This window comes from Psittacula echo, assembly GCF_963264785.1.
Source record: "Psittacula echo genome assembly, chromosome: 11".
Lineage (NCBI taxonomy): Eukaryota > Metazoa > Chordata > Aves > Psittaciformes > Psittacidae > Psittacula > Psittacula echo.
This window is the reverse complement of record NC_137746.1, coordinates 13706564-13733654: the sequence shown is the minus strand read 5'-3', so window position 1 is coordinate 13733654 and position 27091 is coordinate 13706564. Positions and strand designations below refer to the sequence as shown.

The 27091-nt window shown below is 46.8% G+C and overlaps 1 protein-coding gene across 1 annotated transcript in view; it reads right to left on the bottom strand.

Moving 5' to 3' along the window:
- The window catches only part of NRG2 (neuregulin 2), a gene marked incomplete at its 5' end in the record, with an annotated part of 152742 nt that overhangs the window by 55930 nt on the left and 69721 nt on the right, over window positions 1-27091 (bottom strand). Inside the window, one exon of the mRNA XM_080627164.1 lies at window positions 2624-2795. Coding sequence (XP_080483290.1) covers window positions 2624-2795 — 172 coding nt within the window. The remainder of the gene's footprint in view (window positions 1-2623; window positions 2796-27091) is intronic.

Sequence of the window (27091 nt, the reverse complement as noted above, 5' to 3'; positions counted from 1 at the left end):
AGCAAATTCCATGGAGAGAAGAGCCTGAAAGCTGAGGATGCCAGACTGGGTGTGCACAGACCCATCCAGATCTGCTTAGAGTGTTCCTTTACTGCTGACTGCTCAACAAGGGGCAAATGGTCAACAAGGGGTTGACCTTTTTCGCCATTCTGACATCAGAGCTGTCCCAGATCAACAACTGCTTGAGTCTAATCTCTGCAGCCAGGCTCCAGCCCCACATAGGCAAGCTCTCCACTTAAGGGCATGTTTTAATGACAGCAGGGAGAAAAGGCAGTGATGGGAAACTCTTCCAGTACCTGAAGGGGGTCTACAAGAGACCTGGAGAGGGATTTTTACAAGGGCATGTAGTGCAGGACAAGGCGGAATGGCTCTAAACTGACAGAGGGGAGATTGAGATTAGACATTAGGAAGAAATTCCTTACTATAAGGGTGCTGAGGCGCTGGCACAGGGTGCCCAGAGAAGCTGTGGCTGCCCCATCCCTGGCAGTGTTCAAGGCCAGGTTGGATGGGGCTTGGAGCAAGCTGCTCTAGTTGAAGGTGTCCCTGCCTGTGGCAGGGGTTGGAACTGGAGGAGCTTTAAGGTCCCTTCCAACCCAAACCAGTCTGGGATTCTGTGATTCTGGGGGGAGAATACTGAGGGCTTTGGGCTTACACCTTTGCTGCTGAGGGAGCCTCAGGCACTGGAGGAGGCAGGTGCTCAGCTTTCTTTAAAATGTTTATCCTTGGGCTTATTTTGCCAGCAAGAAGCACTTCTAGCATGCACAGCGTGTCTCTGGCCTGTCACTGGCAGGCTGTCAGCCAACGCATTGCCATGGAAACTGGTAAATACAAAATTATGACTTGAGAGCAGTGTCCTGAGGAAAGAGGATCAACCTTCTTCCACATGTTTATGTCCCTGACACAGGGAGTGCATGAACTCCTGCACCACTGTGGGTGGGATGCCACCCTGTCACAGCTCTGTGCTGGACACGGGGTGCCAGGAGGCAAGAGGGACTATGATGTCTGGGAGCACAGCAGGGAAATGCTGCAAGAGGCGCTTGTTGTTACCAGAGAGATTTGATGGGTGTTTAGTCTGGAGCTGATTGATAGCTCTGAGGGAAATAGCACCCCAACATCCCCATGAGACGTAGCACCACTGAGCTCAGGGTCCCACAAGCTGCCTGCCCCCAGGATGCAGTGTTCACATGGGTGGACCAGCAGGATTCCCACGCATGGCTGCAGTGGGTGGCGCAGACATCCCTTCAGGGCATCCCAGCCCCAGCACCCACCAGTAAACAACTGAGGCCATGGGGCTAACAAGGCCCACAGAAATACTGAGGACAACAGAGCAAAGAGATGGGCACAGTTCTGCCCTTCCTCTGCTGCCTGCAAGCCCAGACAGCCCTTCCTGAGCAGACAGCATCAATAACAAGACAGTTATTCTGGATTCCCTGGTGTTTCTAGCCTAAACCTTGTACTGACCACTTCTCTGCCTTTTCCCAGAACAGCCACAAACCCTACAGCTACTATAATGGAGGTCAACCATTCTGCATGTGACTTTGAAATCAGAGCCAACAGGACCGATGTTAAACTAGAGCAATTGATAATGACTCATTCCAGCACTAACTGATCTAAGTGATTATTTAATGGCTTCTAATTTTAAAGTTAATACTCTTTGAAGTCTGTAATGAGAAGAGATGAGCTATTTTTCACACACTCATATGTTAACAAAGAATTAGCAAGTTTTCCAAGGGCTTCGGTAGTTGCAAGCTGACTGTTGCTGGCTAGGTCAGGATGTATGAATGTAAGCATAGTCACAATGATAGACTAATTTTAAGCTATATCAGATGTAAGTAGTTGGCCTTGAAGAATATCAACATGGATTCACTTAAATCAATTCCAAGTGAGAACCCCTTAGCTAGTCACTGGGACCTATTTCTCCTGGTGTTTTTGCACTGCCTCAATGAGGTGGTCATGATGACACTCACTGAGAGCAGCTACCTGAGGGCTTCACTTCAGGGGGGGTTTGGGGCAGCCACGATGGAGCTTGCCCTGGGTGCAGCAACACAAGGTCTTGTGTGAGATAGGGTGACTGAAAGTCCTAACCAGACAGTATCATTAAGTGCTCTTGCATCCTTGCAGTTGTCTTAGATGGCTTTGAGTCCGCCTAAGATCAGGATAACTGTGATTCCTTGCACATTTAGGCAGGCCTGCTCTGGGCTGGTGGGGTGACTGCTGGGCTTGCACAGCTTTTGCATTTAAACCCATAGCCACAAAGCAGGATTCACACCAGGTAACCTGAGCTGCCTGCAACCAGTCTACAGCTAGCAGGCAAAGAGTTGTCTCCCATCTCAGATAACCAATGACACAGTCACCCAAGGACAACTCCATCTACAAACCCAACAGCTATCCTGTGTGTGCCTTGCTCGTCCCTCTCTGCTACTTTCTGAGGAAACTGGGAATCATGCTCACTCTCCCAGGCATGGTAAATGGGTTGGGCATGGTCCTACAACTCCAAGGAAGTGCCACAGTATCCCTCAGACGTGACATGGAGAGGACAGCATCACTTCTACCCAGATGGTCCCACAGACACAGACACTCAGAGTTAGTGAGCAGAGGCAGAGCAGCCCCATGGCGTACTTACTTCCCATTCCCATACTTGATCCGGATGTCTTTGCTCTTCTTCAGCTCTTTGCCATCTTTAAACCACTTGTAGGATGGCTGAGGGTTTCCAGCAGTCGCCTCGCATTTCAGTGAAATCTTCTCACCAACGTGAACGTTTGGGCTTTTCAGTTTCTTCAGCTTGGGAGGGACAGCTACAAAAACAGAAACCAGACAATGTGAAACTTGCCTCTTTCAGAGGCTGCACACAGCAGTGTGAGCCCACCGAGCCCCCTCCTTGGCAAAAGCACTGCTGCCCACTGACGTGGGATGGCTGGAGAGGGGCTGCACGCCAGCTCGGCTCCCCAGGCTTTACCAGCACATAGGGATGGAGTCAGAAATGTCCATGTGGAGAATAGGGGGAGCTCCCCAGTTCTGGCTTGCTCCAGACTCCACTGCTCCATAGCTGTCCTTACACAGGTAGGACCCATGTGTCTCCTGCTAGCACAAGGGTTTGCTCTGCTCTCCAGGCTCTCCCATAAGCCCAGAGCCAGAATGCAGGAGGCTCAAGCTCTTCAGAGACTATTTTCCCTGCATCCTGCCATTGCTGCTGATGATTACCAACACCTACATGATCCCTGCCACTGCCAGCAGGCAGTGTTGCTAATCCCACACCGCACCAGCCACAGCTGGAGGGTTTCACTGCAGATGGAGCAGAGGCAGGTCATGGGGTGCTGTCCCCAGTCCCCCAGTAGTGTGTGACACAGATGCTCTATGCCTGCTGCTAAAGAGGATGGTCATTCAGCTTGACAGCATCAGAGCAATAGCCATTGAGAGGGGCTGCAGTGGAAACCTGCACAAATAAAGGATGAGAAGGGTGGGAACTGGATGAGCTGTAAGGCCCCTTCCAACCCAAACCATTCTGTGATTCTGTGATTCTATTTAAAATGGTCTTAGGACCTGCAATGTCAGGCTTTCCAATCTGAAGTCTGGTTCTGCACATGAGCTTGCCTGGGTGTTTCAGAGAGGTGAAACATCATGCAGAGAGGGAAACACTTCTTATCAATATCTACCAGGCTTTGAATTAAACCTGACAAGAAGCATTAGCAGAAAAGAAAAGAAAATTTTTCATTCAACTGGCAGTTCCCCTTTTCCTTTTCAGCATTAACCTTTAAAAAAAAATAGCAAATTGCTGGGTTTGGCTTAAGAATATTTGTAACAATGATTTCCACTTGTCTAAGATGTGTTACAGATAAAGTATTTCCTCTCTCTAATATGCACAAGCCATCTTTTAATTGCCTACTGCATTCTGATCTTGCGATATGGAAGAGCAATCAAAGGAGGAGGAACTGGATGGGTTTCATTAGAGCAATCGCTATTTTATAGACCTTTGCATGTCTCCACTCATTCTTCAAGCCAAGCTAAGTCATCATAGGTTGTATTCAAAAATTTTTCACGGCAAGTGATCTTATACAAACTAAGAAGCACAGCAGTCATCATGTGTATGCTACTGCGTCAGGAGGCTCTGAGGACTCTCATATTGGTTTGGTTTATGCACAAGGGCGTGCAAATCTAAACTGTCCTCAATTCAACAGATATGGACAGAAATGTACAGTTTGGGGTAAAACGGGTTGGCCGGGCAAAGCTCCCAGTGACTGAAAGGCAAACCCAGACCATGAGAAGACAGGTGCCTGGCAGCACACGGGTGGGTTACACAGCAGCTCTGGCTCCAAGCACACCAGGTCTTCCACTGACACAGCTACATTGGCATCAAGGCACAGAAGCAAACAAGACCCAGGAGTGCAAAGGAAAGATGTTTAGCACACCAAGGAAAAAAGAATAAACCCCATCAAATATTTTTCCTGACTTATTTTTGCACACTGAAACCTGCTGCAGGCTCCCTAGAAATCTATGCCACAGTCAAGACGGGGAGGGCTTCAGATGTGCTAATGGGGTAGGAACAGCACAAAAAACAGCTTGGACAAATGCAGATGATTGCTTCAGGCTCACACTGGCGTCTTGCACTGCTGCCCAGGTCTCTGTGCTTTGGCACTTCTGAACAAAATTATCTCAGTTTTCCCCAAATTTCATTACTTCTGTGAAGATCCAAGCGTCCTGGGTTTTGTGAAGCCAATATCCCTGATCCTTGCCTGGAAATGGGTCACCAAGAAGAGCAGCAGGGCAATGAATGGAGAAGAGGGCTTGCCTGTTCTCAGAACACTGTGCCCAGAGAGCCAGGAAGGTAAACAGGACCTTGCTTTTATAGGGGTCATTTTGGGGAATAGAGAAATAGACTCTGTCAAATATTTATTCTGTCTGAATGTGTGTGTCGGTTGGTTCCTATTGTGTACTGAGGTCACCCTGTACCATGCCAGCATTATACATGTGCCTTAGGAAGGTCCTAACCTTGGCACTGGTGCATCTGCTTCGTATTATTTCCAGGTTTGCAGTCTGCAGAATTATGAAGCAGGCAGCATGGCCTAGGAGAAAGATGTGTCAGTCTTGCCCCTCTGCCCAGAAAATGCTGGTAAGAGCACAGCAAAGCCCAGAAACCTGGAGAAGATTGAAGGCAGAGGGCCAAGGACAAGCAAGAAACCTTCCAAGATCTCTATTCCCCTGTTTCTCCCTACCAACATGAGTCACATCTCACCCATACCTATTTACCTCTCATGCCTAGTGCTTCTGTGATAAATTACATCACGCTCCTCAATAGGCAGGCCCAAAGAGACACATGCCAGGGGTGGAGTGGACACTTACCCAGAGCAGGGGCTCTGCCTGCATCTCACTGCTCCATCTGAGCCTGCCCAGAAAAGGAAGGAGAAATGCTTCCCTGCATGTCTTTGTCTGTCTTACAACAGGAGGGAAAGGGACTGTGCACTCAGCTCACAAGCCGCACTTCATGGACTGTAATTCCCTGCTTGAATCAGGCCAGTGAAAGGGGAATCCAATCCAGAAATATTTTGGACTCTGCGAAAAGCTTTGAGCACAAAGAGCGAGCTGTGCTGCCTGACACCAGCACATCTGTGTGCCTTACTGCTGCCCTGCAAGAGTGGCTTGTGCTTGGACGGCAGCATGGGAAGAACAGGCAGAGCCCCAAGCCTGGGATGCAGCATCCAGAGCCATGCACAGTCTGCTCCAGTTGAAAGAAACCCCCAGCCTTGGTCTCCCACAACAGCTGCTCTGGGCTGGAAAGTGTCTCTTCCTAATTCCTGCATCTTTTAGACACAGAACACTCATTCAAGCTGCTGATGAACCTGCTTAATGCCAGCCCAAGAGCTTCCACTGGTTTGTATTTGTATCGTTTAAACTGCAGCCCTTCTTCCCAGCCTGAATTTCTGTGGCTTTGGCTTCTAGCCAAGAGAACTCTGCTTTTCTCTGATAGATTTGAATCCCATCTAGCAGCCAGAAACCTCTTCCCTTTTTAGGTACTTGTAAACTATGAATGAATCACCTTTCAACCTCCTCCAGCAGTAAACTAAAGTAGCTTGAGAGACCAAAGCAGCGCATGGAGTGCTAATGGAGTATGTCAAAGAAAGTTTTATATTTTGGTTCATTTTCAGGTTCAACATCGTCCCATTTCCTATCTCTGCCCTGTCTAAATCACAGAGCTGCAGCTCAGAAAGTCGCGAGCGTAGCTCAGACATGAGGATTTTAAAAGTGTCCCCTTTCTTTAATGCTCTGAACATTTTTGGTCATTTTAATCTCCTGCCTGTTTAGTACTTTTTCAAACAAGTTAGGGAAACAAAGTCGCTAGCTGCACACATACCAAGATAACACACTATCCGTAGCAAATAGACTCAGTTGTATACCAACTGGAGGCCAGGTCCCATTTCCCCATGCTTCCACCAGTTCTCAGCTTCCCAGCCTCTTCCATATGAGTTACTGCTGCTTGGATGTGGCCAATACATCTTATGTCTAGTCAAAACACCTAACCAAGGCCACCCAAGTCACCTGTCAACCACTCCTCTATCTGAATTTGAGCCTCCTCTCCATGGGGTTGAAGAACCACCAGCCTCACAAAGCCTGAGGTGATGGAGAAAAGAGGCTGCTGCTCAGGCAATTCTTCTAGCAGACAACCATGCCAAGGGTATGCTGTGCTGCAGAAAGGAAAGAGCAGCACAGCCTGGTAGAGCCAAGACCAACAAGAAATACAGATTTTCTACAGGTTTTTGCTCACTCCAAAGTCAGATGAAATGCAAGAAACCACTAGATCCCAGCCTACACCAGTTCTGCTAGCCGTAAGAATTAACCCTAAAGCCAGGATCAACAAATGCTCACAATTCCCTCACCTGTTTCAAGAGTTATGTTTCACTAAGAGGCCTTTGCAGGAGAGGTTTGCCCTCTGACAGCAGTCCTGGCATCTACTGCCAAGTTACCACCATCTCATGGAGAGAAGAGGCTTACAAAAGTCTAAAAAATTGAGCTCTAAATTACACCATACAAGTTGCCTGAACATCCACCATAAGAGGACTTACATGTACACACTGCTTTAACTAATTCACTTCTGATTACATTTGATATTACATTAAAGTACCTTGATGATAACAACACCTCTTTTACTTCTGGTATCTGAAGTATGCCTGAAAGCACCTTAAAGCCTCAACTCAAAACACTATTAATCATGAACAGGCAAAGTGCCTGAACAGAGTCCAACAATGGAGCAGTAACAAAACCACATCCCACCCACACAGCATCATACATAAACAACCCCTTGGCAGCATGAAACAGAAGCAAGTCATCTTGGAAAAGGTGCTCAGTGAACTCCTTAATAGCCACAAACACTGCAGTGTCTTGCTCGCTGTGGGAGATCCTCCAGAGCGGACAATCTACAGACACATCCAGGACCCCTGGGCAACGGATGTCATGAGTAGATGTGACTTATCTCCCTTGCCTGCTCCAGAGGATGCAATGCCAACCACTGGAGGCTGCTCCACACTGCCTGGCACAAAGCAGGTGGCAAATTAGGTAGGTGAATCTGGAGAAGTGAGAGAATAAGATCCTGTGTGAGAATAGGATCTTTCTGAGCCACTGAGGAACACGGCAACTTAGCTTCAATTCCCATGGCCACAGAAAAGAGAGGCTGAAAAATGCTTTCTGCAGCTGGGACTCTGAATGGAGTTCAGTTTTTTGGTGGCAGGGTCACAAGAGCTCCTCTGAGACCTCCAATGCTCCTGAAGGCAACAGGGCTGTACTTAACTAAAGCCATACCTGAAATATGACAGACCCCAGCTTTAGTCAATGGATAGACACAACTTCCACAAACCATAGACAGTCCAGAGCCTATCAAAGAGAACCTTTATGTCACACTGACATATCACAGTATATCAACCTCTGCCACAACTCACCAGTGATTAACTACAGGCTTCAAATTAAGAATATAAAATACAACAGATTATCTGTAATATGCTTTATGCTTTAGGCAACTTGCATTTCCAGTTAATTCAAAAAAGGATGGTCAGACTTTCTCACAGTGCTGACTGTGCACACTGCAGCATCTCAATCAGATCTCTTCATCCTAGGCAAGAAAGTCACAATGTCAAGCTTAAATTTCCAAGGGGCAGCATTCTGTTATGGCCACTGCTAGACCTTTTAATTAACACACAGCCATGTTTCCCTTACTACATCTGTGATGGTAGGGACACCACAGTGGGAGCAAGCACTAGATGACGTGGCTCACTTTGGGGCATATACACCTTGGCTCCAATGTCCATGGGTCTATCTGTGCAGTAACTGCAAGGGCATAGACTTCAGCAAGGGCGTACGCTTAATAACCCAAAGCTCTCCAAGGACGCAGGAGATGTGCTCTGTGCCTAGCATGCACCATGCTGCTGTGCCCTTCCTGCAGAGGTACACCAGCAGGAGTCAGAGGCATAACTTTGTGTTCCTGGAGATGCCTTAGCTTGACAGCTGGAGACATGAGGTATGACGAAGAAGGAACCACTCTCCCAGGTCCTAGAGGGTCTGCTGAGGACACCCACCCAGCTGACTCACAGACAGAGATGTGGAGAGGACCGAAATGACTGGAAGTCTGAAGATTCTGAAAAGACTGAGATCAGCAGACTTGGGGTTGTAATGAAGCTTGGAAACCTTGCTGGAGCCAAAATGACCACATTATTCTTCCTTTCATGTCCCATAGCATCCCTACCATACAAGTTCTTTCTCCTTAGCTAAGATCCTGTAGCCTTCTAAGTCAGGGAGGAGTATCTACAGTCCACAGCATTGTGTATATTTAAAACTGTGAGTTTATACCAATCACTATTTCCATGATAATTCCCATCAGGCAAAGAAAACCGACTCAAAAGTCACAAGCAGGTTTGCTGATTTAGGCTTGCTCTCTATAGGATCCCTCTGGCAGCTCAAAGTACAGGAAAAAGTTCCACAAAGCCAGCGAGTTCACTCTCCTCTTATAAATACTGACTCCACTTACATAAAAGAGCAATTGATAAATTCCTCCTCCTCTGTCTTTCTCTTTCCCACACTTAATATTTAGTTATTCTTCTTTCAAGGGAAAGTTTTTAAATTGGTGTATGATTTGGTCCAGAGCCCTAGTTGAAATCTCATCTCCAATGAAATCAATGAGCATCTGGCCACTGGGCAAGGATGTCTTCCCAATACCCAGGCTTTTCAGCCAAATTGCTAAGACAGCTAGGGCATGCTTTTATCACAGATTCGGAAGAGATGCTAGAGGTGCCCATCCATGTGACCACTCCAACAGTTACCTGAACAGCAGAACAGCTACAAGTAATTCACACACAAATACCTAATATTAAAATCCAGGACTGAAGTGCTTGGATTTGCCAAACCTAGTACTCTATGAACACTAGCTGGTTTGCAAACAATGTAATTGGAGTAGAATTGCTATTGTGTTTGTTTGTTTTGAATATTTTTGGCCAGGAAGTTGTCCTGGAGGTATAGTTGAGCATAAGTGGTCTGGTGGAAAAATGTCATTCATTCTGTTCCTATTAAAACCAAAAACAATAGCCACACAAAGACAGCAGCGACAATTTCTGCTCTTCATGCCTCTAACAATGTGTTTTCAACCCTAAAGGCAACATCTTGTTTATTCCAAATTGATTCTGGGACCATATTTTCTATAATCAAATATATCTTTGTTCAAAGATATATTTTATGAACTGCTCAATTTCCACTTGACCTTGAAAACAGCAATTCATAAAATATAGCTTTATCTCTATCTTCACAATCAGCTAGAAAAATGGCCCACCCATACTCTGTGGATGGCCAGTCAAGACCCAGCCAGCAAACAGATTACCCAGATTATCCAAAACTTCAAAATACATCTATTCTTTGGTTTAGCCACTGAACACTAAGCACAAATTACTTGCCCTAGTATCCTGGTAAAGACCAGGGTGGCATCCATTATCTTTCAATCACCAAAGGAAAGTGTAACCCTCATCCCACGAAACAAAACAAGCTAAGATAGCAAACCCCTTGTTTCATTACAACTTTCTAATGAAATCTGTACATGAAACCATATACAGATGCCTTAAGGCCATGGCAAAGCTAAACGCAATTTTCAGGATATGGGGAAGGATTTGCTGATATACAATGGCCATCAGTGGAACATCATCAGTTCCAGAAAGGGCTGAAAAAACTATTTGATGTTTTACAGCTCTATCAACCACAGGAGTGTTTCTAAAAACATGGGTAAATAACCCCTACTCAGTTAAAGGGGAGCTGAAATTCATTTAACAGAGACTGCATGCACTGTCTGGGCTCTCCCAGCGACAAGAGGACCGAAGACACACTTGCAAAACCAAGAGTTACAGACATAAATGCAACCAAGTCTGTGTGAGGCACATGAGCAAGCAGACCTTTTTCTCTCTGCCTAGCTCATCTGTCTTGTGCCCATCTAAGTTAGTTGCGAAAGCAAAGGACCAGGGATTCACTCTTAGCTTTAGACAGCACAACACTTCTGGACATTCCTGTCCTCCTTTCTCAATATATTGTATTTAAATAGAATGAGGACCCCAGAGGTGAGGTCTAAGGTCAGAAAGACCATAAACACAGAGCACCATCTGCAGCACCATTCAAACCCAGCCCATATCAGCAGAATCCCAGTGCAGGATCTGCCTCCCTTCCCTGCCTCAGCAACATAAAGTCACTTTTAACAAGCGTTTTTAAACATGCCTAAACATCGGCAGGTACGGAACAGTCAGCAAACACTGGGATCAGTTAGGAAGATGTTAATTTGGGGCAGGCAGAGGTCAAGCGGATGCCAGATGCGACAGTCCAGCTTGCAACCATTCTGACCTCCCATAAAGTCCTGGACCAGACACATCCCAGTGTTTCATACACAATCAGGTGGAAACACTGCACAAAGCAGGCATCCATCCAAAGAAGAAGACACTTTAATAGCTGGACAATTAAATTCGATTGGTAGTCTCTAACACTGAGGTGGGAGGATTTTTAACCTATAAAATCATGTTCTCCAGCATTCCGTGACAAAAGCCAACCACTTGCAGTCTTAATTACAGATTTTTTTTGCCATGTCTCTGCTTAACTTTGAAAGTTCACCATTGTCTCTGGTAGGGTTTTGACAAATCCACCAGAGGGTATTTCCAAAACAGAAAGCAGTGTTTTTATCAGGATCTCCCCACAAGAGACCCTGGGGCTTGCATTAAGACTTGTTTGTTCTCTGTAATGTTATACTAGAAAGATTAAAAGTTTTGGGGTTTTTTTTCTGTTAACTCAAGAAATGCTTTAAAGCATTGGTACCAAAAGAACCTCAGACAGTGACCGCAGGTCTGGTTTTCATCCTAACACAGGAAAAAGGAAAGAAAATAAAGCTCATCCCTGAGACAGCTTTTCCAAGAGAGCAAGATACATACGTGCCCAAATCCCACTGAGTGAGGACAGAATTACCACTCTATATTATAATGAGCTTCCAATGCACAGGATGCTCTGAGTCTCTGCTGCTGCTGGAGTGATGACCCACATCAGGCCAAGTCCCACTCTCTTCCCACACATTGACCTCTCCATTAAAACCAGCAGAAGCCTTTGCAAATGACAGAACACTGCCTGCAGAGAGGGGGCCAATAGCAATGGCCGAGCCCACGGAGCGCCTGAGCCCTGCAGAGAAGGGGCCACCCTCCTCCATGGGCTGCAGGGAAGCAGCTAGCTGTAAATTCCATTTGGGACTCCGGGCACTGCCCAGTGGAGACACTAACACAGCGTGTCTCCTGCCTTGTCCAGAGTGCGGCTTCCCAGCATTGTTCTGAATAGCTCCGGACCCCCACTGAAGTGCAGCGATGGGTGGCTCACGCTGAAATGTCCCCCAACAAGGCTGCTTTATGGCTGCCAGGAGTCTCAAGGATGTCAGCTCTTCCTGATTAATTTTTTTATCCTTATTTTCCCCCATTTTATACTTGAGTATTGCTTATTGCAGTATTCTCCAGAACTATTCTCTGGAAAGCCATCCTGGCTAATTTTTGGCTTGTAAATTGCTCATGAGCAGTTTGTGGCTTGTGTTTAAAAGAAAAAAAATCAAGCAACTCTGGCTCATTTTGGCTGGATAAAGAGATTTTGTGGCCTCCATCAATTCTAGTCCCTGACAGCAGTGACAGAGCTCTTATTATCACAAACATACAGTTCCAATTTTAAGATTTGCTTCCTGTGACTCTTTGTTTAAATTTAATCATCAGTTTCTGCTTCCACAAACATTTTTGGCACAAAGTTCACCTTATAGAACATTCATGGGCAACAAGTAAGAATGAAGGTAAAGCAAAATTGAGGTTTTAATGTGAGCAAACTTGCTGGTTGTCCAGCTACTCCACCAAACGACTTGAAGAAGAGCAACAAATGAAGGTGTGACATGAGTAATATTGTAGGTGACATTGCAGAATGCAAGTAACCAGAAACAAAGACCAATGATGCGGCAGCAAAATGTGGGTGAAGAAAAGACAATGGGCATCATAGTGGTGGCATGAGTAGAAAGACTATTCTGAGTTCAACATTAATGGGGGGTTATTAGACCTGCTTTATGTCTAGCTGTAGATCACAAGGTAGGAACTTCAGCCAAACTGGCCAACAGATCCTGCACAACACAAACAACTTAAGGTGAAAACCGGAGTTCTGAACAAAGGATGGTTATTGAGCAAAAAGCTATTAATAGTGCTGGGTTTTATCCCAGAAATGTTGCGCAAAGTGGGACAATTCACAGCCCTTCTCTGCGCTTCCATTTCCTCTCTCAAAGATCCCACTTAATATACTTGGGGCAGGGACTGTCTCTTGTTATGATTCTGTGCTGTGAATAGCACAAGGGGAACAATGCCGCCGCCAGGACCTCTGGATGCCACCACAAATGCCAATTTTAAGCTGCAGTGACAACAAGCGGAAGGAGTTTGGGATCCAAGGAAGACCTGAGAAAAGACAGGGCACAATGTGGGATTCATATTCTATTATAAGCATGGATGGTTCTCATCTCTATGCAAGAGTGACAGGGAAAAGCAAGAAGGCAGTTGAGCTAGACAAGAAAGAAGGCGCCTCTCTGTCCAGACACTCCAGCTTAAGGAAAATTCCACCAACCATCTAAAAACCCAAGGAAGGGATGCTCAGGGGTCTGAGACACAGTATGGAAAACCTGATGGAAAGAGTAGGGACTCCTCTGCTGGGGATAATTTCTGAAGGAAACATTCAGTCTAAGTGCCCTGTGTGTCTGACTTACTTTCTGATCAACATGTAGAAGGTGCAGTGGTGCTGAGCAGCAGCCCTGGAAAGGTCTGGCTAGACCTTTACCATCTTCAGCCTCTACAAAATCAACCTGGAAAGGCCCAAAGAGAGGGTTCGGGGGAAAACACATCACAGGATTACAAGAGTAAGCTTGGAATAACCTTTCAGAAGCTGAGCGGACCATATCCCTACCATAAAATGGGATTAGCCCTGCAACATCCATCCAATTCACCAGGATCCAGACCCACAAACAACCTACACATCTACTCTGCATCCCACAGAGTGCCACAGGACCTGGCTGACTTTAAGGATGTACCTGATCCCATCCTCTCCAACAGGCAGCACTAAATCCCCTCTGGGTAAATGCCTGGGTCCCTGCAAGGAAGGCCACCAGCACAAGGGCACAAGAGTTAGCAGGTGATGGGGAACCTAGCCACATTATCAACTATTGAGACCTGTGAGGCTCTTTTGGACCCCAGGTGCAAAAGAGATGTTCCACCTATTCCCAAAGATGAAGCTCATCTCTCCTTCTGTATTTCAGTTCTTTACACTGCCCCTTCTGTTTTCTTCTCCTTGCCCATACCAGCTGCCACCAGTCACAAACAAACAAAATCACCCATCTTTGTCCTTCTCTCAATTCACCTTGGCTGTGAGATGCATGTTTTTTCCTTCCTTTGCAAAAACCAATGATCTTGAAAACCTTGAACATCGCTCTTAAGCCCCAGCCTCATCTTCCTTTCATTTCTGGAGATGCTGCCTACCTCCCACATCTCACTGAAGAGCTCCAGGCAGCCTTCTCATCGTGAAATCGAGAGGGCCTGAATCATCCTTTCAGACAGGCACCTGAATACTGGTTTTCTGCCAGTTTGGGATGGTGCATAAGGAGCTCCACTGTCATAAACAGCTCAGAAATACTTCAGTGCTGCTTCAAGGCTGTGTCGCTCTTTGGTCACATTCTCCCCCTGGCTGCAGGATGTAGAAGTTGAGCTTCCACTTGTACTCACACTGTGCAAGGCTCTTCACCCTCATGCCCTGTCTGTCCCTGCAGTGACAGTTCCTCTATGCAATGGTCAAGCTTGAAACACCAAGAGAAGAAAGCCTTCCTGCCCAACTAAGTGCTTCTGTTTGTAGCTACAGGATCCCCGAACGTGTACAGAGGAAGGATCCATCCCAAATCTGCTTTTTTTAATGAGCAAGGACACCTGGGTCTCACCCAAAGCCAAGGGATCATGAAGACTAAACATCACAGTCAAGCGCAGCCTACCCTATTATGTTTTTCATGCCATTTCTCAGCTTGCACCCCTCCCTTTGTAATTAAGTAGTAAATAAATGTCTGGTCAAAATATCAGATAATTAACTGGGAGAGTCTTTGCAAACATGAACAAAAGCTGAACTGACACCTCAGACAATCACACATCAGCTCTGCCATCTGAAGGATCCTCTCAAACACCTCCCCAGGTAACTAAAGACAAACAGATCCAACTTCCTAACGACCCTCACGCACTCCTCTTCACTGCTGCAGGAGCCCCCAGGAACCACAGCAGAGGTTAACTATGCACAGCTCACTACGAAGGGCAGCAGTTGGCAAGACTTTAGCTCCCAACACTGCACTCCCCTTCACTCCCCTGACAATTTGACACACTGCTGTTTATCCTTATCCATTGTTCATGGTCCTCCCCACCCAGCTTTCAGCCCATGTGATATTCCCCTGTCCCTACCAACTGGAATTAATTTGGGGTGCTAGGGCTCTATCAAGAGGCTTTTCTGCAATCTATACGCTGGCAAAGCATTACCTGATTTCATACAGAAAGCTTGGCCTTTTATCAGACACGCAGACTAAACAAGCAAGCCATCATATTTTTCTGGGGCAGCTGGCTTGTAATTCCTGTTTTAGTGATGCTCTGATAACCAGGTAACTCTGAGGGGGAGATCCTGGTCAGCAAGGACCATTTATCAACATAAACTTTATCCTTCCAGAATTCCCCCCTACCTCTAACTTGTTATGTAAAGCTGATGCTGCTAAAACATTTAGCTGAGCTTAGGTCAAGATAAGATGGCTTTTGAAAGACTTCCAATGGCTCATTTGCAATAAACTGCTGAGGAATAAATCATTTCAGCTCTGATGAGTCCTCAAGCAGCCAACTCAGTTAGCAGGGCAGCTCCAGCAGCGAAGAACAGGGGAAGGCTTTGGTGATGCATGGGGACTCGTGACAGGCACAGAGAGCAGCCAGAAAAGACCACCATGCTGCAGAGAGGTACCATGTTGGGTTAGACCATGCTCTTTGCTAGACAGGGACCTCCACTTCATGGCAGCAAGTATCACTTACTCCTTTTGAATAACTTCCCAGTAGGGAAGTCTTCTGCGTTCTCTCAAGGACAGAGCTGTTTTTCTACCCTGGTGCCCAGAGGCTTATAACTCCCGCATGCATTTTTACCCTCATTAATCCAGCTGACAGCATGCTTATGCTTCACATCAATGTCTCTCCCTTTCTGCAAGTCCTGCTATGCTCTTGTCTTCAGTGACTGCAGTGACAACTTCCAGGGAGTACTGATGTAACAAGGGAAAACTGGCCGGGAGCAGCTTGGAATGTCTGGGCTTCCACCTTTGGCCTCAGTGGAGACATGAAGAAAGAGTCCATTTATGTGACCTTCTGCACTGCCACAGTGTCCCTTCAGTCGTCTGGGGTGAAAGCTGTTTCCAGGGTCTCTTCTCTCATTCCTAAATGCCAAGGTTCTTCCCTACTCATACCAACCTTGCAAAAGCCACTGTAATGATTCACACAGAAAGATCTAGCAGCCTTGCACCAGTGTGACTGGGGCATGGGACCTCCATCGACCTCCAGGAGCCAGGCTGGGGACCACCACCATGCCTCTGACCCTTGCTTAGCAGGTATAGTCCACCCATGGACCACAGCCAGCTCCCCACAGAACCATTCCCCTAGCATCCCAGGTCTGGCATGGTGGAGCTGAGGCAGCACTGGAGGGGTTGATTTTAGAAGGCTTCAGGAAGCTTCATGCTGTGGCACATGAAGGCCACAGATGGCAGCTAGGATGGCCAGTCTGATAGCTCTTGGTGAGGACCATATTTTCAGTCTACACAGCAAAATACCATACCTACACAGAACTCCTGCAGCACACTGCCCCAGCAACTCAGCCAGCTCACGTGGACTGAGAGTGCAGCACGAAGGGCTGCTGACTCAGGGTAATTCATCAATTTGAGTCCCAGGCTGCTCTGACAGGTTTGGACTCGAGCAGATAATCCAAGCCCAATCCCAAGGAAGGGGGACTGTCAACTCAGGTTGGTCCGTGCAGCCTCCCTATTTCAGGGTGGCTTCTCCAGAGGGTAGCAAGAACCTCTCAAGTAGGCTCTGCTCTGATGTGGTCCCACTTTTCTGGGTACACAGAGAGCCTGAGGGCACCATCCTCCTCCCTGCCACCTCCGTGCCTCCTCCACAGTGCTAACTGGAGCCAGCACCGAGAACCCAAGCTCAAATCAGAGCTGCCCCACAAGAGCCTTTGGTTGCTCAGGTCAGGTGCAGTGGATCAACCAATTCCAGCCAGCAGCATGGTAAAAATAACAGCCTTTTTCTGCAGAATAAGAGGGTTTAAGGGAGGAATCTGGTGCAGAATAGTTCTTTCCCTTTAAATTCACACCCTAGGCCAAGCATGTTTTGCAAGAGCCTCCCTGTGCAGACAAGCCCTGAGGCTTCAGTGCAGAAAACTCCTCCTGGGGAAGCACCCAAGACATTTCGAGGCCAGGGCCCCGACTATTACAATGAGGCTGCTGCTGAGCCTGCACGTGGCAGAAGAGATGGGGCAGCCTCAGAGACGTGTGGTTCTCCATGAGCGTGAGCAGACAGCAAATACGAACAACAGGCATTTGGTGTTCACAAAGAGAAGAAGGAGAATGGAGGAGTGGACAGAGGGATGCTCACACTCAGCTCAGCTCACCTGGAAATCACGAATTGGGCTGCTTCTCCTTCTCAAAATTGTGATATTGTATTAAATGTAATGAGCTATCCATCTAGAGATGTGTTGGACGCTTGTTATTGTCTCATATTGTGAATGTTTAAGCTTTGCCCTGCGATGACAAAGGACAAGAGAAATCAGAGAGACCCAGAAAATAGAGCAAGCACAACACCTGGGGCTTCACGGGAAATACCAGATTATCACAGTTCTGGCACTAAAACCAAAGCTGTTGGCAGTGCTTCAGATTACTACTGCTGCTTTTTCTCCTTTCTAACCCCCTAAAAATGAACAAGACATCTACCTAACCCTGTAAGAAAACCAGAGCTGTGACTCATGCCATCTCTCTCAATCACCACCTCAAAACATTACCAACACAAAATGTTACAACACATGAAATGAGCAATGGCCCTGTTAACACAAGGGTTGTTCTTAAAATTCATGGCCTGCCCACATTTTCTAAATATAGGATAGACGAGGAAACCTCTCCAGAAGCACTAATAATTCAAACAACCAACCCAAGACATGCTATGTGGACAGAGGTGGTTTAGAAAGCTGTTATCAACATATTTTCATTGCACAACGTTTCTTTGCCACTCCTGCTTACTCTTCAGCCCCATCAGCAGCAGGTAGAATGGATAAGCTCAACCACAGAAAGGAGCAATTCCCTGAAATTCAGCTTAGGAAAAGCCGTAAGGAATAACAGCAGCATTGCAGCTGCTTTCTGCAGAATCAGGAGTCCTACACCTAGAAGTGTGACAGTAGAAGAGCTAGAAGTATTACTGAAAGAAATTAAAGCCTGAGAGGTCTGTGGAAGCTGGGATCACCTGCCCTGGGAAGGGTCTGCAGCACCTACACCATCAGCAGCAGGACCCATGACCCTGCCTTCACAAATCAGCTGAGATAGAGGAGCGCTGAAGAGGCAGAAGCATGCACTATAACCGGTACATACGGGCTAAGTGCTAAGCCTACACAGCCCAAAGTTGCATCATGCCTTTACTGCTGCCTTACCAATACTGGTACCCAAGCAAGCAACAGAAAAGGTTGCTCAGAATGTCTTCACATAACAATGTTCTTTCCTGACTGCACTGCAGACATTGTGCTGGCTGGGCATGGACCGTTTGCCCATGGCAACCTTTTGCCTTGACAGCTCTTCTTTGGTTATCAACAAATCTCTTCAATCTCATGTTTGAAAGTGCACAACTGTGAATCAGGAAAGCTGAGTCAGATCCTCAGCCTTGTTGTCAAGGAACGGGCTGCTGCAGCGCAGCATGGATACCTACAAGCCACTGTCACAGCATGGGGTGGGCACTGTGTCCCCCCCGCAGGAAACTCAAGTGCTCATTTAGCCATCATCCACAACCATTCCTCCAGATTTTTACCATTTTCTCCCCCAGGTACCAGCATTATTTGCCAAGATGTCCCTCCTGAAATCCACCCACTAACATGTCTTCTGGGGGTCCCGAACCAAGTTACCCAGGAGTTCATCACATCTCTCCCTTGATGTAAATGTGTCCATTTCAGACAGCAGAAAGGTTTCCTTATTCCTAAACAGTCTCACTAGCCCTGCTGGACAAAAAGCTGGTACCAAGGGCTCACTGGGGGGCCAATGGAAAGGACATCCACAAGTAGGTAATTCATGCTGCCTCCTATAATTCTGAGATGACCTTTTTAGGGGAAAAGTTTCAGATTCTGGAAGAAGGGTATACATACCTGGAAGGACCGGGAGAGGTAAGCAAGGACTGAGTAGGAAATGTTTTTCCAAGTAGAGGAGAAGCATACATATTATTATACACATGCTGCTTTTCGTACTGAGTCATCATTTCAGGTAAGATCCAGGATAATTTCTATTTCGGGCTGAATCCCTTTTTCTTGGTCATATAACTGGCATCTCTGCAATGTTCGTACCTCTTCTACAATGCAAATCTTAGCTGTGTTTGTTACCCAACAGCTAGCCAGAGAGTTTATTTTAGCATTCATTAAACGTGCCTCTCACGCAGACTCTCAGCACAAATACAGAAACCTAATCTCATTTATTGACAAATGTGAAGCAAAATACACTGCCATGCCAAAGAGAAGTTCATCACATTCCTTGTCCTCGCCCTTCAGGCAAAAGCCTGAATGAGCTGATGAAACATGCATGATCTCTGCAAGAGAAACAAACTGCTGCTTGGGTAGCAGCAATCAGGCATACCTCTGCCCTTTTGGAAAGCCAGCTTGCCCAGCTCCAGCAGCTCAACCTATGGATCCAGGACCTGTTAGCAGGACTTTCTGGACCTGAGTCACTTTAACACCTCAGTCATTTTCAGGCAACCAAGATTCATAGCACAAGATCTGCAATTTGCTCTGCTCATTGCAGAAGTCACACAGCCTAGCACTGGGATACCGCGTGATGGAGAACTGATGCTGCTGCACAAGCTGCTGTGCCCATCAAGTGATTGCACCGTGGAGCAGGCATAGCAGCAGCATAGGCTGGTTCTGGAGACCTGCTGTCTGAGAAAGCCTTGCTTTGCATTGTCTACCCAGACAGCAGCAAGCTACCAGCAGCAGTAACCACTGGAGTGTCTCCCACTCTTAACCCCATCAGCATTCCTCTTGCTTACAAATCCTGCAATGGAAGTCAGGCAGGTCATTTCCCTTTTTCTCTTCGTAGTGCAGCTGAGGCTTTTCCCCTGCAGGGAGCAGCAAGTTAGCATGGGCACAGCTGAAGCTGGTTTCCCTGCTGTGCAGAACAACTGTGCCACCAGCTGAAACATCCTCCCTTTGTCTGCTCCAAACTAAGCATTGCTTTCTGCCAGTCCTGTCCCACTCGCTAGAGCTTGGAAAATGGCACAGGAGACAGGCATCTGAACATCCATGCAGTACAGGCAAAGGACATGGCCAGCCTCAGGGCAGTGCCTTTACCTCAGCTCCCTGGCCAGTCTTCTCCCAAGAGCATCAATAGCCCGTTCCATGCTGGGACCTGAGCTCACTTGCTGATCTGACTTGTCACATCATGAATCTGGGAGTGCTATCAATAATCTGGCCAACACTAGGTGCTCTGTGAGTGCCTTCACAAGCCCACATTGCTCATGCACCACTCCTGGAGCATGACCAGTTTGCCCCCAGAGCAAAGAAGCTTCTCTCCAGGAGCACTCGGGTGCTTTGAAGCAGAGACAGCTACTGAGCATGGGTGTTTTGTTAATGGTTTGACTAGAGGAAGAGACGTGCAAGAGGCATACAAGGAGCAACAGGATCAGTACAGGCTTTGCCAGAGTAGTGTGCTGGCCAAAACTGTATACTCACACCCCCCGGAGGGCTGGAATGCATCAGGAACCAGGGAACTCCTGCAAAGTGCCATGGACTTCAAAGTGGAAAAAGAAGTTCACATGAGCACAAACATATGTACCCATGCACACATACACAGCTTTGGGAGTGGGAATAAAGACCCAGCCTTCAAATCAAAAAGCTGCTGAAAGCAAGAGGGTTGGGTGCTCAGCTGGGAGAGATCACATACACACCCCTCAACAAAGCCAGAAGAGGTAGGTCAGAGAAACATCTGCTGAGAACCTGGTTGATGGATTTTAACCTGGTTTTACCCTCAAATTAAGCAAATGTGCAAATTCTGACACCAAAAAAGATGTTTCTCTGAAGGGGTTCCAAACATGAGTCAATGACATAGGAAATCTGCTTCAAATTTTTGGGCTTAAAATAAATAAATAAACAACAGGGAAAAAAACCAACCCAAACCACTAAACCACCTGAGTTTTGTGTAGTTTTGAAGTAAATTAAAGTTTTGCTGCTTCCCTAAAAAACACTTTTCTGCCCATCTCACACATCCATAGCAGTCTTTCTGAGCTGGCATGCACTGAGTCTCAAACTTGGAGAGCAAATGTGGTTCCTTTCACCTCCTCATCCTCACCAGGCATGAAAATTCAGCAAGAAAAACTGGGCTTTGACTTGTATGTGTAGTCAGAAGTTTACGGGGTTAGTAAGGATGAAATAAGCTGTAGAAAAGTTCCAGGACATTGGACTGCTCAAAAGTATGATCATCACCCCTACTGCGTGGAGACAGCCTTCTGTGCCTCAGTGCTACTCTCCACAAAGCAGCTCTCCCTCATACTCAGGAGCTCTTACCTTCCAGACATGCCTAACTAAAATCCATTATGACTGAGTCTGCCAAGCCTAATTACCAGAGTTATTAATTACCTAAATGTTTAATTTTTACCACTATTACTTGTATTTGTTATTGCAATTTGGAACATCTCAAAAATGCAGCAACATAACACTGCTCTTGTCAGAGACGAGACAGCTCAAGGTCACATCAGTTCAAAACACAGCTTTCTGTCTGGAGCACAGCACAGAAGCCCCAACCACAGCTTGACCACAGTGGATGGCCAGCCTTTGCTGGGACATCGCAGTCCTGCAACTTCTCAGCCAAAGAAAATGGCCTGAATTGATAGTCATGAGCTGCAAGCTCAGCTGCGCTTGAACTTACATCCTTCAAGTTCTCTTCAAGAGACACTTTGTTTTTATGGAGCTTTGCTCCCAGAAGAAAACAAGCACATCCAACCAAGAGCCATGCATGACCCACACATGGCTCCACTCATTGATTATTGCAAGAGCATGACTTCACTGTGACAAAGTTCCCAGGCACTAAGAAAGGCACAGGGTCATACCACCTCCATGCTGAACCCATCTCATGCACCTGAAAGTGTTCACTGGAATCAAAGAGAAAAAGAATGGAGAGATCAGAAGAGCAAGATCCTCCTTTCCCCTCCTCTCACTGCCTCTGGAAGCAAGATGCAGATCCACACACCAGTCTCTATCCCATCTTCTCCAGTCAGTCTGAGTTCAAGCACTGCTGCAGTCCCACTAGAGCTCAGTGCTGAACCAAGACAGGAGATCAGTGGCACTCAGAGCAGGAGGCTGGCAGTGCAGATACTGGAAGATGACAGAGCCATGCTGTTCATGGCAACATGGCTTTGCAGCTAGAGCCCATAACATTAACCAAGGCAAGAGAGTGAGCCAAAGGCATGACTGCAAAGATCAGCAGCCAGGCTGTGCTCAGCCCCTCTAGACATTCGTCGTCTCACCACAGACTTTTCCCAGGGTACAACCACCTCCAGAAAGGGATTGAAAATGGGGTGCCAGGGGTTCTGAATCACCAGCTCCATAGTAGGATTACTTACTAATGTACCATTCTGATCCATTCTGCCCCTCTGGCAATTCCCAGCCCCCTAGTCTTCCTGAATTGAGAGATGGGCTATTCCTCAACCCTGATGGGTCTCTCTCCCACAACCTTCTGTTTGTATTAACACCTGAGATATGAGCCACGTAAAGTGGAGGAACAGAGCTGCATGCTCATTTATCCATCCTTCCTTCTGCACAGCTAGTGAACTCCAGCAAAAACACCAGAAAGCAGCTGGGACATATAACCTTTTCCTTTACCCCAGCATGAATCACTGGAGCTTGTGAGTCAGACCCCCCCATTCCCATGCTGAGCAAGTTACTGCACGTTGGCTGATCCGTAGTAACTGGCTACATGTGTGCTCTCAGCCACATGGCAATGGCAGCAGCAGGCTATTAGTTTAGCCAGAGGACATGATCTAGTGAAACCATGCATGTGGACAGATCCTGGAGCACAGCTGACATCTGGTACCTTGTGTGTCTGGGTGTTTATAGAGAACAAAACTGCTACTGTAGGAGATCCGCTGTGGGTTATCCCTGTGGTAAACAAACCTTTTGGCTAATGCTTCTATGAGCTCCTTAGAACTGGAGTTTTTCCTATGAACAGAAGACTAAGAAAAAAACAAAAGCACGTTCACTCTGCAGTGTGGACAGAGCTCACACAGCGGTACCTTAGCCAGCAGTGAACTGTTTTGATTGCATTCCTGTTGAGTGTTTCCTCTAGCATGAGCTTCCATCACAAAGCCTGCACCTAGCATCTGCAAGGGACTTCCACATCTCTCACCATCTCTGTGTTAATGTGGCAGCACTCTAAAGCATCCCAGGCTGGTAGATATTGGCTAACGTGCTGCTGCAATCCCACCACTGGCTCGTGCCCAGAGGCACCTTCCTTCTGAAAGACCTCAAGTTTCAATTGTAATACCTTTCTGCACAACCCTTCCACCAAAGCCTGACTTATCTGTGAGCTGAAGTCAAGCTGGTTCCTACCAAAGCATGATCCCCTCTATAGAGACTCCTCACATGCTCTCCAAGGAGTGCTCCAGCATTAGCATTTGCCACAGGCAGTTCAAGAGAAAGGTACCATACCTGTGTTGCCAGCGTTATTAGCACTGACAACATAACCCTTAAGCACATGCAATGTTGTCCTTACCTCCAAGTCAAAATAAGAGAGAATACTTGGAATTGCTGGGGAATTTAATCAAGCAAATGCTTCACATATCCCTGGTCTTCTCTCCCCAAGTGACCTCATGGAAGTACATAGGAAACGCAGCCTGTCCCAGTCCCATTGCCCTTCCCTTTCCAACTCACTCCTTGCCTACCTCACTATCAAGGTTTCCTCCAGCCCTTTTGCTTCTTCTCCTGCCTGTCTCCTCATGAGGCTGGTGCACTGGCTTCCTAATCCACTGCCACAGCTCTGGCAAGTGCTCATCCTGCTCTGCTCTCAATCCATTTGTTCCACTTCTCCAAGTCTACCCCAAATCTTTCTATGTGAAAGGGCAACTTACTTTATACCCATGGTCTTGCCTGAGCGTCAAGTCTTTGCCTGCCCCAGGCCATCCGCTGTCTGATAAAGTACCATCTCCCCTTGCCGTGAGGAAGTTCTCTTCCAGACCTGACCTTTGCCAGCATTGTGGGAGCCTTATACATGTATTTGCTGGCTTGTTGCTACATTCTGCAGCTCACGTAGTCCCTACAGGGTGTGCCTTCTATGTGTGTTGGGTGGGGGACAGTCTACCTTCCAATGCATATTACAAACGTCTAAAAGAGGGATCCTGATGGTGTTTCTTCATAGGTGGACACCATCTCCCTCTGGAGGCCTTCACAGGCTGTTCCACTGCCTAGATCTGTAGCCAAGGCACTCACATAGCCATGGCATAAACATGTAAGTTTAGATTGAAGATAGCCCTTGTCCTCAGAACAAAGCTAGCACTTCACTTGAGATCAGCAATCTTCTTTTTCATATTCACAGAAGCCAAAACAATTGTGTTAAAAGCCACAGTGGAAGAACCCTCTCATCCTCTGAGAGACCTCAGGGGAAATCTAGCAGTCCCCACAGCACATCAATGCTCTTTCCTGAAACTACTGTTTCAGCTCATTCCTCCTCTAAGAGGTTTTTCTGCTGCTCTGATTCACTGGCAGTCAATAGCTTTACTACACAGGGCAATTCCCCAGACCAGTGGATAGGGCTGGGAGATCACCTCTGGAAGTCAGGGAGTGTTATTCCATGACAGAGCTGTACAGGGCCCTCCACAGAGTACACCAGGAATGGGTGTTTAAGGGTAATTTCTCATATAGACACCTATGAGCACAAGGGTAGGTCAAGACTATCAGAGTGTCATAGGTAACAAAGTTTGACCCTCAGCAGCCAGAGAGTGCTCAGGGATGCAGTGTGAAGAAGGCAGGCTTTCCACTCTATTATCATCCCCTGAGTCTCCCTTGTGCTGCCAATCAAGCAAATGTTCCTGTCTAGACCTCCTTGGAGTCTGTGTAAGATTTCTGTAGGTTCCTCTTCTGCCTCCTGGTTTCAAAGGGGTCAGCACATCCCACTTGCATGGAAATACTACAGCCTGGAAGAAACAACACAAATTCCCCTTGCAGTGCCCTGCAGGTTGTCTGATTTATGCCAGGGCTCCATTTTGCATCAGCCAGATCATGCCAGAGAGGCAGTCTGAGGTCCAGCCACAAGCTGAAGAGTCCACTTCCTGAAGTGAGGGTCTGTGTACCAGCACTGGGGCATCTGCTCATAAGTGAATGGAGGAAGAACTCTTCTCTTCTAAAAGTCCCTTTGGGGAAGCATTGCTAGCACACAGAAAAGCTGACCTGTGATGGGAAAAGATATTCACAGATTCCACTGATCCCAAACAACCCAACACAAAGTGGGACTTTGTTCAGAGGCACCGCAGACAACCAAGTGTCTTCCTCTGATCGACCCACAGAGCTAACGATGGGCAACCTCTGCAGCAATACAAGGCAAACAAGTGACCTGGATCTAAGTAATCTAGTTAGTAATTAATGCAGTAAAAGGACCATGCTCATGCTGTGTAAGCCAAACCCAGAACCTTTCTTTTCTTTGGCTGAGATATATACAGGGTGAATGCAATGAGACAGCCCCCAGCTCCAGCACGCTCCAGAGCCCCTTGGACAGATCTGGTCATCTTCAAGCAGCTGCTGTTTCTGCTTGATGGTTTCAAGATCCCTGTCCTGAAGCTATCCCAAAAGTCTCCTCCCAGATCCCACAGCAACAGCTATGGTCTGATGTCATAAGCAGGAGACCATGCGTGAGGTGAGCCTGCCAAGGCATCAGCACCCACTGCCACCCCGGCAGCTCCAGGCACTGGAGGGTAGTGGGTCTCTATTCAGAGTAAAGGCATGGAAAAGGATAGAGGCAAATCCTGCCACCAGTGATACCGTATGAAGACAAAACAAAGCTGTTCAGGTCGAGAGCAATCACTGCTGTCATGGTATCAGGACCAAGAGCAGAACTGCATCCAGGCAAGTGGATGGATAAAGAGGTAAACTGATACACAAGAGGTAAACTGATAGAGTCCTCCAGGACCTGGTTCATCCTGTAGCCTCTCTTAGCACTGATAAAACACAAAGTCTGAGAGAGTTGCCGCTCTCTCCAAATGCATTGCCAGATAAACCACAGATAAGAAACAGCCAGGGATAATCCCTCTCTGATACCATGACAGAGAAAGAAATACCACTGTGCTGCATTACCAATCCTTCTGTAACTTTCCAAGGCAGTTCTCATATTGCCCCAACTCATACTCCCCGTTTACTCAGCAATCAACCTTCATCAGTTAAAGGCAATGTAAACATTTTATCCTGGCAACATCTGAAATATTGCCTTGCTCATTTTGCAAGGAACAGTCAGATCTCCTCTAAGGAACAGCCTGATTTCACTAATAAGTGTATCAGCAGAGAGTGAAGGTTTACAGTCCTCGTGTCTTTTAACTACAACTCAATGCAGTTACCTCAGGAGAGACTGTAACTTATATCTAATCTCTGAGAGATGGGCTTTCCCAAGGAACAGTCCCTGTGATCCTCCAAAATAGTGGCTTTTGATATTTATCTCAGGAAGAAGTAAGAAAACAACCAATCAAACATCAAAACACAACACACCAGAACCCCCCGAGAATTAGCACAAACCCCCTACAATTACCATATCACCATGACAGGAACCAAGTGCTGCTGGTTTTTGACAGTACATTGCCCTGAATTCTTGAGGCTTTGGGTATTTAGAAAGGAAAAAAAAAATAAAATAGAGAAGATCAAAAGGCAAGCAGACCTATAGCAGCATGAAATATGAATGAGATGCAGAGATTTGCACACTTGCCTAGCAAACGCTCCCTATCATTTGCACCCTCATGCAACCCACAAGTACTTTCCTGATGGCTTTCTGGATTCTCTCTTCTTCCTTTAAGTAAAATTTGTTAAAAAATGGGAAGTACCTTTTCCTGGTTCAGGTTCTCTTTCCCCTTTTTTCCCTTCTTTGTTCTTTTTGCTCTTTCCTTTCCCTTTTTTCTTGCTCTCGGACATTCTGCACAAGTGTTTACAGTCTCAGGAAAAGACAGTCCACACCAGATCTATATGCCCCACGACTGCTACTCCAAATGTTACTTGCCAGCTGCAACTTCCGACTGTTCTTATATTGTTTCTGACACAGACAACACCCACCACTGGG